Consider the following 15145-nt stretch of genomic DNA (forward strand, 5'->3'; position numbering starts at 1 on the left):
CCCTTTCCCTATTTCCTCTCTTCTCTTTCCTCTCCTATCAGAATACACTGAGGGGAATTGGACATGCATTTCCTTGTGCTCGAGTCTGTCTTATTAGGCAATTCATATCTACCGTGGCAGCAAATGGACCGGCAGGACATGGAACCCTGCAATGCAGTTTGAGAAAACCCAGGGGAATGGCCTCGGCAGACAGCTTGGCTCCCACCATGACCCCAGGTTACCTCTTAGAGACACTAGGGGGAAGACGAGGGCAGGAGACGTCCCAATAGTCTAAATCTTCCTATTCCTTTTCTCCTTTTATTTGTTATATGTCTGGGATKTTTTCCTGATCATGTGACCACTAATGTCATGGCTGCCAGTAGTGTGAMGTTTGTGTATTTTCAGCTACCGGCAGACTGACTGCGCCCTTCACCCCTAGGTAGTGATAAGTCAGTCATGGTGTTTCCCTCCCCACAGAGGGATGGACTACCACTACCTCAGAGGTTCCCAAACTTTCTCACGAGGACTACCTGAGTGTCCCAGAAGCTTTTTTMCCACCAGGGTATGACAAGCTAATTTAATTCCTTTGGGGATGAATAAAGTACAATCTCATATCTTTCTGTTTCTTGGAACCCACCATGTTCTGCTGAATATTTTTTTTAAATCGAAACATTCAATTATTTAAAAAAAAATGTAAGCCTTTGTTTTCAAATATTCTATCTAATGAGTGTGAGTATGAGCTCTTTCGGACAATTTTAGTCCCGGCGGACTCGCACCACAGTTTTTGAAGCATCACGAGGAACAAGAGGAAACAGAAGCGAACTAAAAGGAACACAGTAGGAACACAGCAGGGATTATTTATGCATGAAGGATCATTGTGTCGTAGTACGTAGGGATGGCGGTTTCTTTGTCTTGGTGAGAATAATAAAGGATCTTACAGTACAGCTAGGAGAGGTTTCCTGCACAGACCTTCCACTGCAAAGTACATAACAGAAATGCAGCTTGTAGGTGTACTGTTTAATGTGTGTGTGTGCGTGTGTGTGTGTGCGAGCGAGCATGCATGTGTGTAAAATGATGCACAGTACAGTACATCAATCAGATCTCTAAGCCTTTTACCGGTATGAGTGTTTCATTGATTCATTATTAATGTGCATCATATTCTAGTACAGTGGCCTGAATACAGTATAGGCAGATTCTAGTACAGTGGCCTGAATACAGTATAGGCAGATTCTAGTACATTGGCCTGAATACAGTATAGGCAGATTCAATTGATGGTCTAGTTCACACATGCACATACATTTGCTGAATTTCTTGAGGTAGAAATAGACCAATCAAATTTAGAACCAACAATAATTTAAAAAAATGAAACCCATAAAATACATGATTTAATTGAAAATAACCACATTTCCCTGTGTAGAGACTCTGTATACTGCATGGATGTTGTACGTAAAACAATAATACTACATGGAAGGATATGAGTGACAGAGTTGTTAATAGAGTTTGTGTTGCTGCTTGTTGCTATACTGTTGTTATTGCTGTTTGACGTGTCCAAAGGACCCATCACAGGCCCCTTGAGTGGCCCCCTTTTGATAAGAGTGCATCAAGGTGCATGCACCACTGGATGAATCCCATTTAATCCATTTTAAATCCCAGACAGACTATCCACTCAGCCAACAGAAACTCTTCACGGGCCACTTCTGGTTGAATTATTCATCTGGATTACGTACTGGATGGTGCCCAGGTCTGGACAGGCTTCCTACATACATGGGCACAAATCCTGTAGCCGCTGTGGCACCCACGTAACAGCCAGGCAGAACTGTCCTTGGCTTGCACTGAATGGCCTGGGGTTGTGGGTGCAGCTAGGTTACGGCCCTATAGCTAGTTTACGGCTCTATACGAGTGTGCGGCTCTCCTTTCTTTTTGAAGTGTTCTACTCTGCTAGCCAGCACCTCGCCTAAACAGGTGTGCGGTTGCTTTCGCCTCCACATACGGCCCTATAACCACCTGTCTTAGCCCTCCAGGCWTATCCCTCCAGCCTTAGCTCCCCTCGGGGTTCTCCTGGCCCTGGGCTATACGACAGTGCTGATGGTAGAAGAGGCCTCGGACTGTTCCTGCTTGGTGGGCAGAGACTTGAGGTACTCCAGGTGGCGGCGGGCGTCCTCTGTGTTGTTCCGGACGTAGTAGACCAGGTAGGAGATGACCATGGTGAACCATCCGAACATTGTGACCAGCATGGCCACGTCCGTGGTCTTCTTCATCACCACGCACAGGTCCAGGTCCTGGGCCAGCAGGAAGGGCACGCCCTCTGCCCCCACGTCGGGCGGCTCTGACGTCTCGCACACGATGCCCGTCAGCGACAGGGGCTCCAGGTCGATGAGGGGCATGGCCAGCTGCAGGTTGCAGTCGCAGTGCCACGGGTTGTTGGTCAGGTTGGTGCGCGCTCGCAGCCCCTCGAAGGCCTCGGGGTTAAAGTTGACCAGCTTGTTGGAGGACAGGTCCAGAAAGGTGAGCGAGGGCCCCAGGCCCCTGAAGGCCCCTGGCTCCAGCTGGGCCAGCTCATTGTTTGAAAGGTCCAGCTCGCTGAGCATGGGCAGGTCCCAGAAGGCGTTGCTGGGGACCACAGTGAGCAGGTTGAAGTCCAGGTAGATGCGTTGCGTGTCATTGGGCAGGTCCTGGGGGATCTCCGTGAGACGCAGGTTGCTGCAGCGCACCGTCTTGCCACGGCCGTCGCTCTCAGAGCAGTAGCAGCCCTGGGAGCAGCTGGTGGCGGCGTGGTGGAAGCAGAAGGTCATCAGCACCAGGCTGTGCAGCAGCAGACACATGACCACCGAGTGGCGCAGTAGCCAGCCACTCTCCAGAAGGGGCATGGTGCGATATGGGCATGTTCCAGAGAAGACCAACCTGGGAGAAGGGGCGGAGCCAGTGTCAACCTCCCCAATAGCTGTCAAGCCTATAGAGAAACAGGAAGCAGGATTGGTGGAGGGAGACAACACAACCTACTGACAGGAGAGGTACAAATGAACACCCTCGAGTAGCTGCAATTTATCACCAACCATGCAAAAAATCTATGATAAATAGTGTTTGGCCAGTAACCGAAAGGTTGCTGGTTCGAATCCCGAGCTGACTAGGTGAAAAATCTGTTGACGTGCCCTTGAGCAAGGAACCCTTATTGCACCTTTATGTCAGTTTGGATAAGAGAATCTGCTAAATGACTAAAATGTAAATGTAAAAATGTTAAAAGTAGATGTGCTCAAGAAAGTTATTTCATACACAGATGCAGGATAACTAGCCCCGCGGTGAAGAGGCAGAGGGGATCTCGCAGTCTTGTTTCAGCACAGTTGGTTGACTAGACCGTGTTTATACTTCTAGCTTTAGGGAAAGGACGAGGATCAAAATCAAAAATCACACTTGCAAAAACTAGCATCAAGCAAAGAGAGCTTTGGTGTCACCGTGAGTCTATGATAATTGACATCCCTGCAGTGCTGGCCTATTTCAGTGCAGAGCTGCTGATACCATTAACATAATCCATGTCTGCACCACAGTGACAGGGAKATGAACAAAATGTCTTCGTCCTTAGACATATTTCACAAAAATACCCGCCACAWTGTATTATACACAATGGGAATGCCGTTTGTACTATACCTCTAACATTCTACCAACAAGGACTCCAGAATCTATCATTCTCTTTGAGCTTTGTATGTTCTTTGTGCGATGACGAAATTGTTTACCGTATTTAGTAACATTGTCAGAGCCGTTTGGCCATTTGGTCATTCAGTGCCCCCACTGTGTTCATGAGGCTAATCAATCAACTGCTTATGCGCTCGGAACCAGGGTCATTTTGTCTGAAGTGCAAGTAACACTGAGGTGACAACTTGTTTGTGTGTCCTGTAATTTACACTTTTTATTTTGCATGTAAGCCTCTAAAAATAGTCTGTCCTCCCACCTTAACACACTTCATTAATTCCTGAACACCAACCATCTGCTATCCCATTACTAATCCTCTTAGGGAAAAACAAACGTAATGTCAATGGAACGTCATTGTATGTTGGCCATCCAACACCATTGTAAAGCTTAATGCTAAAACAGCATCAACGGCAATCAARACAGCCTTAGCATGTGGCGCTAGCAGCCACATCCTCTCCTGTAAAAACAATAGAACTTAAACTCTCTGACTTTGGCCGGTTCTTCAAAATGGCCGGAGACCCGGGCAAGATCCACTTACCCAGATTAAAAAAATGAAATCGATCTCTAAGTACCTCTTAGTATCACATGACGGAGGGAGCCGCCTGAGGGACGCATCCTAATAAGACTCATCGCAATAGACCAGACCAGTTGAAGGAATGCCAGGGCAATAGCCCTTGTAATGAGTCTGGGGAGAAAGAGAGATATACCCAAAGCACCCAGAGTAGATCAAGGCCCTATCAGCCCTGCCCTGTACTTCCTCCTCACAAAGACCMACTCACATGATTATCCCCAAATCTTCCTTAGTGCTAAACAAAGAAGCCCAACGTATTTTASTCTGCAGTCTGCACTTATTGAAAGGGTATGATATAGTGGAACAGCACTGACTRCAGATAACACCAAATGACCAAGGATATGAAAAGGCTGCCTAAATTGAATGGGGTTGTAACACGCTGTTCCTGTGTAAGACAAGTGGTCGTTTTCCCATCATGCTCCATGTTGCCCTGACATTTCACTGACTGGGGGAGGGAGGGGGCGGAGGTATGGAGACCCAAGGAAATTGGACACATGAGGACAGAGTTGTGAGAGTCCAAAGAGAGAGAATGACATAGAGAGAGGGAGAGATCTGAGGAGAGGAGGTAACATTACAATGACAACGGAGAAGAACACAGAGGAAGGAACACTGAAGAGAGATGAATGAAATGTATAGCGGAAAGAGGGAAATATTTGCATGTCATGGGCTGAGGAGGATAGCTGTCAGTGAAAGGTGGAGGATGGATGACAGAGGGATGGATATGGTGATGGGGGAGATAAGAGTGAGTGCGGGATGAAGCTATGGGACAACAGGAGAGAAAGAGAGCAACAACAACCTCATTAAAGGTCCAATCCGTTTATCTCAATATCAAATAATTGGCAGTGACTTTTGGAACTCTTTCTTATTGGTCTGTTAACTAATTTAACACATGGTGATGTCACCATGGATGGTCAAAATTCCCTCCCACCAAAACAATTTTTCAAACAGCTCTTACACTAAAAGGGCCTTATCATCATTTTCACTTTCAACCTCAGTGTGGAAATAGATCTATAAACACAGGTAAATCCCGTTCTTGACTCCACTGGGACTTTAAATCAATAGATCAATAAGTCAGGTTAAGTTCATTCTGTCCACAACCCACTGGGCACAGACGTMATTTCAACGTCTAGTTTTGATTTACATATGGTTGAATTGTCAACTAAGGTGACTTCAACGTTAAATCAGCAGAAATTGTCACCATGCCATTGGATTTAGGTCCAAAGTTGGGTGAGGAAAAAATKTGGACAATCGGYCAGTGTGCCCTTGAGCAAGGCACTTAACCCTAACTGCTCTTGTAATTCGTTTTAGATACGAGCGTCTGCTAAGTTACGGAAATGTAATTCAACGTCATCACATCGAATGTTTTTTGGTTGAAGTGAAGTGGAAACATCGTTGATTCATCATTTCATTTGACAAGACAAGAGCCCACAGGTCAGTTTTGGCAGTTCATAAATTGACTGCAGTCAATAGTACAATAACACATCTCAGGCGCCAAGTGCGCAAGAGCAATCATTTAAACAGGTCCTAAATTTGCTCCGTCACTCAGCCAAACAACAGCTTGAGCCGAATGAGATATAGGTTCCCTTTTCATTATTAATCAACATAATAATCCTTGAGGAATTAAACTACGAAGTCCTCAACGCAAAGGGTTGTCAAAGGTGTTCATGTATGATTTGGGGTGATTGTTAATTGTATTATCTTTCTGCCCAGACAACCAATGATAGGCCGAACCAGTCTAAGCAGGTCATGAGAGAGAGAGAGAGAGAACCAGCTTTGAGGGAAATATCAATATGTTATTTTGAGATGCAGACACTTTGATATGAGTCTAACCTTATTACCATGCTCTTCCAACACCACTCTTCGGGTCCCTATCCACCCAAATTAGGAAAACATTTGTGTCTGATTAGGGCCTCAGATGGTTGTTGAATGCCTGCCTGATTTCCATTGGAAGCTCTCGTGCATTTATTTACAGAATAATATATTCTGGTAGAGAAACAGGAAGACACGTTTTCATTAAAGGGGCAATATGCAGTTCAAACTATGATAAAGAGTCACCACGCTACTGTTTAAGTAAACAGCTAAGGGATAAGGCTGGAGAAATGTAACCACTCACAAATTCATAGACATACCTATGGATACAAGGACTGACCATACTTGCTATTATATATACAAGTATAGGGCTATAAAGTTAGTGTTTTTTTTATTACATTGTTTACAAACAATGGAGTAAAACAAGCTTATATTTTGGGTTGTGATGGGGTAAGCTTGAGGCATTTATAAGTTATATTCTTCAAGAATCAATGGGTACCATACATATAAGTAATTGAATAGTTAAAAAAAAATTATAATCGCAGATTAAGCAGAGCATAATTTAGATGTATTAGTCCATATAATAATGTACAGCTGCAGGAATGAATTTACATTTTGAACGTTTACCCCTGCCTTTGAAATGTTTTATCAATTCAAATGAAAGCAATGAAGGAATTATTTAAGGATTGATCACGTTTTTTATTAAATCGTTCACTTTGAAGGGTATTCAGACATACAATACATTCATACATAAAATGACTTAATCATAAATAATGACATGATTACCACTTAGGATATTATTAAGCTATTCTTTACTGTTATTTACACACTCACAAATACTTGACCTACTCCTTTTCTCTGCTTTAATATTCAGAAATGTCATTGTAAGCAAAAAGCGTGTCACCAATGCCTCTTGAGGAATTTATAGCTTTTTGATAAGCTAATACTGTTTGGTTGATTCTTAAACAATACTTTTCTGAGCCTGAATGCATTAAATACGCCGCGGTTATTTATTTCCCGTTATAGGCTAAGTGTAGCTCAAATAAATAGCCTACAAGACACTGCATACTGTATTTAAAAGTAGATGTTAATGTCTGTATATTGATGTCACAGTAAAATGCATGCATTTTGAATAAGAACATGCACAAGCATCACTTACGTCTTTAGCATTCTTCCTCTCCTTCGCATGGCGGGTGGCACACAACATAATCACTTTAGTTTCAAGACAGTTTCAAATGGTCAAAATATATCAGAATTCATTCCACTCCGAACTGCAATTCGCCGATATTTTCGATCGCATCAATGAGGTCCTCTGTTGCAATTCGGCCAACTTGTGCGAAGAACCACACTGACAACGGTGCGCACAGCACACAGTAATGTACCTTAACTTGGGYGCTCGCTCAATGCAGCCTTTTAGTTTCCACGCAACCAGAAAACTAAGCAACACTGCCGTAGCAATCGGAAATTGGCAGGGACACGACGCKCAAGGTGAGGCCGCCTATGAATGGCTTCATCCAAGTGTGTGATCCTGCCAATTACGACAAATAATGATAGTGCAAGCGGCAGCCACGGAGCGCAATGCATTTACACACGGAAAGGACATAGGCTACTGACATCTGAAATCATTTTCCCTACATAATAATGAAACTCCATTTGTTTGGTATTATAACTCGTCTTCCAAAAGCTTGTATTTTGRCCAACAGCTTTACCGATTTCAAGTACCCCACCTGTGCTCCCATATATTCTCTATAGTAAACTGAGATTATTCAACATTCTCAGAAGAGTTATGACACCGTTGATATGGGAGTTGTATTAGAACACACTGCACACATACACACAGCCATTGATTCTTGAATACTATAATTTATACATGCCTCAAGAGCTTATTTCAACTGTTGTCTCTCATCAATATTAGGAATTTGTTCCTAATGTTTTCTACACTCAGTGTATAGGGAAAATGGAGCCATTTGGGASGCWGTAAGGAAGAGGACGAGAGAGCATCACCAGTCAGTTAACTACCTTACATTCTCCATGTAGCTTGCTTTACTCCAATAACTATAAACAATGTCATTGTAAACAAACAGCGTAGCAAAACATGGTTCGAACTGTCATTTCGATTCAGTCCTTGCATCTATAGCTCCACCTATGAATTTGAGAGTGGTAACATTTCTCCAGCCCCAGCTATTTACCAAAACAGTGTCGAGGCACCTGCTTTGTCATCGTTTGAACTGCAGATTGCACCTTTAAGAAAGTGGGGTTGACTAATCATGTTTGATCTGCAGGTTGTTGTTTCAGTACTGCGTTGCCGCTGCCAGGGCTGTGGATATTTGGCTGTGTCCGGGGTCTCTTCCTGCCTGCTGCCAACCGATAAGGACGCCGTCCAATCAAAAGCACACCGTGATAACAGACATAGGCTGGGGCCCGAGAGTGGCTGCCAAGCAAGCAGTCAGAAGGTATTAAATGGAATTTAAATCAATAGAAACTAACTTCCCCACAATGTCCCCTCAAACCACCAAATCAATGTTAATGACAGAATGTGTGTGTGACTGAATAATGGACTGAATGTATTTGTGTTTGTGAAATAGATCAAGAATGGACTTCATTTGTATTTAATCCCCCGGGGAGACTACAGTTGCTATTGTGATGTATTGGGACACATCATTGAGGCTGGATTATGAAGCATATGAAGCTGAAAGAGCAGAAAATGTGACTAGTTTCTCATCGTCGAGAGACGATCGGGACGGCGTCCCARATGGCACCCAATTCCATGTATCAGGGACGTCACTAGAGATTCATGGATAGGGGGGCTAAGCCTCTTTTARGGGGGTCTGGGCATACTCCCCCAGGATTTGTTTTAAAGCCCCCAAAACGTCTTTTCGTCATGTATTTTTAGTGTAACAACGGGTGTAWAATCGATCAAAATAAGCTTATTTTTGGTCAAGGTTGGCTAAAAGTATACCTGTCTCATAGTTTGTGTTAGACACTGATCTAATATGACTTACTTCAATTCTATCCAAATAAAGAAATTAAAGTCCACTTTGTCCCCATCCATCCAACACCAACAAAAGGCACAAAAAAATACTATTTGGATGTTATTTTGAGAGAGAGAGAAAAWTGTAAAGACATGCAGGTCATATTATACCAGTAGAAAAAMATCTTTATTTAAATTTCACCMTTTTGTTAATTGTTGCTCAAAATTAACCCAATAATAATAATTAGCCCAATTCAGACACATGGAACATCTTAAACAGTATCATCCACAATGGGGCAAAACTAAATTCAACTAATGAGCTAAATAACATTTWAAAAAACATAAAAATTAGGAATAAAATCTGATAAAAAAGTAAGATCCTAAACAAATATTACAACCTATATTAYAGAACTGCWTCTCCTGCTTCTCTCKTTTGATGCTTATTTTGTGGGTGGACGCATCAAAGTGTACYTTCTATTTTTAAAGGTGGCAAAGTGGTCAATAACACTATTGTGGCTTATTTCCCCAAGCACTTCACCCTCAATGGACATGACTGCAAGACTTGCAAGCCTTTTCTGACCCATTGTCTTMCGCAACCAGGAGTGCAGCCAGCGCAGTGCACTRAAGGACCTTTCACAGGAGCAGCTGCTCACAGGAAYTGTGAGGRCAACCTGRATGAYTTCCTTCAGAGAAGGAAACACTTCACCATCCAGGAGGTTATGCACAGCAAGCATATCTTTGGGAGGACGTCCAGCCTCTCTTTTCCGGGCAAGAAMATTTCTGGCTACCAWCATCTCTTCTGTTTTAACATCAATACCGTAGTGCTTGGCAAACTCAGTTAAGCATGATGTATCGAGGAAGTTTGAGTTGGGGTTGCATGCCTGTATGCCTTTGAGCAGACCAGCATCTACAGTCGAGAATYGCTGGTCAAGCTCACAAACCATCCTGTCCAAGCAGGGGAGCAACAACTCTGTTTTCATTGTTTGGGAACATGACAATTCTGTGCCTAAACCCAAGGAGGTCTCCACCACAAAATCTCCCATTTTTCCTTTGTTTGCGCTTTCTTGCTGCATCTGCCTCTGGAATATTGTGAATTTCACAGAGTGCTTTGGTTCTGTCATAAAGTTCTGTGGCAAATGCATCTGTGTGGCTCTTAGACAAACAGCCATGGGGGATCCAATGGCAGATAGACAATCAAAAATAGCAGTTAAAGTGTCCAGGACTGCATTTATGGACYGCAGCTGAAATGCCCAGCGAGTGTTTGAGAGCTGTACAAGTTCAGCTGATGCTATTCCAAGTTTGGACTGAGCTTCTTTGAACTTGTGGTGGTTAACTAGGGATGTACTGATAAACGAATACACATTCTCCATGAATCTGAAAACCTCAGCAGCCTCCGGAATAGCCCTGCAAGTATGACACAACACCAAATTAAGCTCATGAGCATAGCAATGTCCATAAATAGCCTCCGGATGCAGCACTCTGAAATGTGCTTGCACACCTCCTTTGGGCCCACTCATGACAGCAGCACCATCATAGGTCTGTGCAACCCACTTTAGACCTGCTACCCCTCTCATTTGGAGCTGCTGTTGCAACTCATTTGCTATCGATTGGTCATCAAATGACTTGACTTCTGCTAGTGCTAGTAAACGCTCCTTAACTGTCCCCTCTGTCACATACACACAGAGCCAACTGTTCARACTGCCCATCCCTGGCCTCATCCGCCAKAATGGCATACATTCCAGACGTTGACATCTCAGAGACTATGGYGTCCRTAATCTCTTGAGCACAGCWTTCGATCATGTCATTATGAGATTCTGGAGAGAGATACGTTGCATTTGATGGAGTATTGTACCTTTTGCAGGAAAGGGTCAAACTCCTTCAAAAGCTCCATGCATTCAAGAAAGTTCCCTCTATTTGTGCTTTCACTAGATTCATCATTGGCACGGAAAGAGAGTCCCTGTCTTCCTAACATTTCTCCTCAGATACTTCCTTCTCTCTGCAATATCACTGGCATGGGCAGATGTTAAAATCTGAGCAATGTTCCCATTACTGCCAGTTGCCTGGTAGCTTTGCCATGCCAMAACACTGGCTCTGTGTGTTCATGCCATTTCATGTTTACCGAARATAAACAAAGCTTTTTCCCAATTTTTGMAGCCATCACTGACAAAATAATCCAATTGAATGTTTTTGCCAAAAACTCTGCATGGAAAGCAAAAAGCTGCATTTTTGTGGACAGAGTACTCTACCCAATTGTATTTCTCAAACCAGCATTGCTGAAATTCCCTTTTCTGTGTACCAAAACTTTAGTGTGGGTAGCTATTCAGCTTCACTTGTCGGGGCCCAGTGTCTTTGTCACCTAAATCAGGAGTTGCTGCAGCGACTTGACTACTTTCCCTCTCTGGATCTGTTTGTTGTCCCTCTCTCTCTGGATCTGTTTGTTGTCCCTCTCTCTCTGGATCTGTTTGTTGTCCCTCTCCCTCTCTGGATCTGTTTGTTGTCCCTCTCTCTCTGGATCTGTTTTGTTGTCCCTCCTCTCTGGATCTGTTTGTTGTCCTCTCTTCTCTGGATCTGTTTGTTGTTCCTCTCTCTCTGGATCTGTTTGTTGTCCCTCCTCTCTGAGTCTGTTTGTTGTCCCTCTCTCTCTGGATTTGTTTGTTGTCCTCTCTCCTCTGGATCTGTTTGTTGTCCCTCTCTCTCTGGATCTGTTTGTTGTCTCTCTCTCATCTGGATCTGTTTGTTTTGTTTCTCTCTCTCTGGATCTGTGTGTTGTCCCTCCCTCTCTGGATCTGGTTGTTGTCCCTCTCTCTCTTGGATCTGTGTGTTGTCCCCCTCTCTGGATCTGTTTGTTGTCCCTCCTCTCTGGATCTGGTTGTTGTTCCTCTCTCTCTGGATCTGTTTGTTGTCCCTCTCTGGAATCTGTTTGTTTGTCCCTCTCTCTCTGGATCTGTTTTGTTGTCCCTCCTCTCTGGATCTGTTTTGTTGTCCTCTCTCTCTGGATCTGTTTGTTGTCCTCCTCTCTGGATCTGTGTGTTTGTCCCTCTCTCTCTGGATCTGTTTGTTGTCCTCTCTCTCTCTGGATCTGTTTGTTGTCCTCTCTCTCTGGATCTGGTTTGTTGTCCTCTCTCTCTCTGGATTTGTTTGTTGTCCCTCTCTCTCTGGTCTGTTTGTTGTCCCTCTCTCTCTCTGGATCTGTGTGTTGTCCCTCTCTCTCTGGATCTGTTTGTTGTCCCTCCTCTCTGGATTTGGTTGTTGTCCCTCTCTTCTCTGGATCTGTTTGTTGTCCTCTCTCTGGATCTGTTTGTTGTCTCTCTCTCTCCTGGATTTGTTTGTTGTCCCTCTCTCTCTGGATCTGTTTGTTTGTCCCTCTCTCTCTGGATCTGTTGTTGTCCCTCCCTCTCTCTGGATCTGTTTGTGTCCCTCTCTTCTGGATCTGTTTGTTGTCCCTCCTCTCTGGATCTGTTGTTTATCCATCCCTCTCTGGATCTGGTTGTTTTGTCCCTCTCTCTCTGGATCGTTTGTTGTCTCTCTCTCTCTGGATCTGTTTGTTGTCCTCCTCTCTGGATCTGTTTGTTGTCCCTCCCTTCTGGATCTGTTTGTTGTTCCTCTCTCTCTGGATCTGTTTGTTGTCCCTCCTCTCTCTCTGGATCTGTTTGTTGTCCCTCTCTCTTGGATCTGTTTGTTGTCCCTCTCTCTGGATCTGTTTGTTGTCCTCTCTCTCTGGATCTGGTTTGTTTCCTCCCTCTTCTGGGATCTGTTTGTTGTTCTCCTCTCTGGATCTGTTTGTTGTTCCTCTCTTCTCTGGATCTGTTTGTTGTCCCTCTCTCTCTGGATCTGTTTGTTGTCCCTCTCTTCTCTGGATTGTTTGTTGTCCTCTCTCTCTGGATCTGTTTGTTTGTCCCTCTCTCTCTCTGGATCTGTTTGTTGTCCTCTCTCTCTGGATCTGTTTGTTGTCCCTCCTCTCTCTGGATCTGTTTGTTGTCCCTCTCTCTCTGGATCTTGTTTTGTTGTCCTCTCTCTCTCTGGATTTGTTTGTTGTCCTCCTCTCTTGGATCTGTTTGTTGTCCCTTCTCTCTGGATCTGTTTGTTGTCCTCTCTCTCTCTGGCTATTGTTTGTTGTCCCTCTCTCTCTCTGGATCTGTTTGTTGTCCTTCTCTTCTCTGGATCTTGTTTGTTGTCCCTCCTCTCTGGATCTGTGTTGTTGTCCTCTCTTCTGGATCTGTTTGTTGTCCCTCTCTCTCTGGATTTGTTTGTTGTCCCCTCTCTCTCTGGATCTGTTTGTTGTCCCTCTCGTCTCTCTGGAATCTGTTTTGTTGTCCCTCTCTTTCTGGATTTGTTTGTTGTCCTCTCTCTCTGGATCTGTTTGTTGTCCCTCTCTCTCTGGATTCTGTTTGTTGTCCCTCTCTCTCTGGATTGTTTGTTGTCCCTCTCTCTCTCTGGATCTGTTTGTTGTCCTCTCTCTTGGGATCTGTTTGTTGTCCCTCTCTCTCTGGATCTGTTTGTTTGTCTCTCTCTCTCTGGATCTGTTTGTTGTCGCTCCCTCTCTCTGGATCTGTTTGTTGTTGTCCTCTCTTCTCTGGATCTGTTTGTTGTCCTCCTCTCTGGATCTGTTTGTTGTCTCTCCCTCTCTGGATTGCTGTTTGTTGTCCCTCTTCTCTCTCTGGATCTGTTTGTTGTCCTCTCTCTCTTGGATCTGTTGTTGTCCTCTCCTCTGGATCTGTTGTTGTCCCTCTCTCCTGGATCTTGTTTGTTGTCCTCTCTCTCTCTGGATCTGTTTTGTTTGTCCTCTCTTTCTCTGGATCTGTTTGTTTGCCCTCTCTCTCTGGATCTGTTTGTTTGTCCTCTCTCTCTGGAATCTGGTTTGTTGTCCCTCTCTCTCTCTGGATTTGTTTGTTGTCCCTCTCTCTCTGGATCTGTTTGTTGTCCCTCTCTCTGTCTGTCTGTTTGTTGTCCCTCTCTCTCTCTGGATTTGTTTGTTGTCCTCCCTCTCTTGGATCTGTTTGTTGTCTCTCTCTCTCTGGATCTGTTTGTTGTCCCTCTCTCTCTCTGGATGCTGTTTGTTGTCCTTCTCTCCTGGATCTGTTTGTTGTCCCTCTCTCTCTTCTGGATCTGTTTTGTTGTCCCTCTTCTCTCTGGATCTGTTTGTTGTCCCTTCTCTCTCTGGATCTGTTTGTTGTCCCTCTCTCTCTCTGGATCTGTTTGTTGTCCTCTCTCTCTGGATCTGTTTGTTGTCCCTCCTCTCTCTCCTGGATCTGTTTGTTTGTCCCTCTCTCTCTGGATCTGTTTGTTGTCCCTCTCTCTGGATTCTGTTTGTTGTCCTCTCTCTCTTGGATTGTTTGTTGTCCTCTCTCTCTGATCTGTTTTGTTGTCCTCCTTCTCTGGATCTTGTTTTGTTGTCCCTCTCTTCTCTGGATCTGTTTGTTGTCCTCTCTCTCTGGATCTTTGTTGTCCCTCTCTCTCTGGATTGTTTGTTGTCCCTCTCTCTCTCTCGGTGGATCTGTTTGTTGTTCCTCTCTCTCTGGATCTGTTTGTTGTCCCTCTCTCTCTCGGATCTGGTTTTGTCCTCTCTCTCTGGATTTGCTGTTGCCCTCTCTCTCCTGGATCTGTTTGTTTGTCCTCTCTCTTTCTGTTTTTTTGTGTCGTCTCCTCTGGATCTGTTTGTTGTCTCTTCTCTCTCTGGATTGTTTGTGTTGTCCTCCCTCTCTGGATTCTGGTTTTGTTGTCCCTCCTGCTCTCTGGATCTGGTTTTTTCGTCGCCTCTTCTCTGGATCTGTTTGTTGTCCCTCTCTCTTCTCTGGATCTGTTTGTGTCCCTCTCTCTCTGGATTGTGTTGTTTGTCCCCTTCTCTGGATCTGTTGTTGTCCCTCTCTCTTGGATCTGTTTGTTGTCGCCTCTCTCTTCTGGATCTGTTTGTTGTCCCTCTCTCTCTCTGGATCTGTTTGTTTCCCTCTCTCTCTGGATCTGTTTGTTGCTCCTCTCTTCTCTCTGGATTTGGTTTGTTGTCTCCTCCTCTCTGGATTGGTTGTTGTCCCTCTCTCTCTGGATCTGTTTGTTGTCTCTCTCTCTCTGGATCTGTTTTTGTTGTCCCTCTTCTTGGATCTGTTGTTGTCCCTCCCTCTGGATTGTGTGTTGTT

General features: G+C 44.3%; 1 protein-coding gene across 1 annotated transcript; it reads right to left on the minus strand.

The window, feature by feature from the left end:
* Positions 1–1100: 1100 nt before the first annotated feature.
* On the minus strand, positions 1101–7532 carry LOC111977062 (leucine-rich repeat-containing protein 3B-like). The gene is made up of 2 exons (XM_024006335.1): positions 7203–7532; positions 1101–2929 (listed from the first exon to the last, which is right to left on the minus strand). The coding sequence occupies exon 2, from the start codon at positions 2844–2846 to the stop codon at positions 2049–2051; it is 798 nt and encodes a 265-aa protein (XP_023862103.1). The 5' UTR covers positions 2847–2929; positions 7203–7532; the 3' UTR covers positions 1101–2048.
* Positions 7533–15145: the final 7613 nt, after the last annotated feature.

This window comes from Salvelinus sp. IW2-2015, linkage group LG17 (assembly GCF_002910315.2).
Source record: "Salvelinus sp. IW2-2015 linkage group LG17, ASM291031v2, whole genome shotgun sequence".
NCBI lineage: Eukaryota > Metazoa > Chordata > Actinopteri > Salmoniformes > Salmonidae > Salvelinus > Salvelinus sp. IW2-2015.

Bases quoted from the DNA above. Each gene is read 5' to 3' on its own strand.
- LOC111977062 (XM_024006335.1), bottom strand. From the start codon at position 2,846: ATGCCCCTTCTGGAGAGTGGCTGGCTACTGCGCCACTCGGTGGTCATG.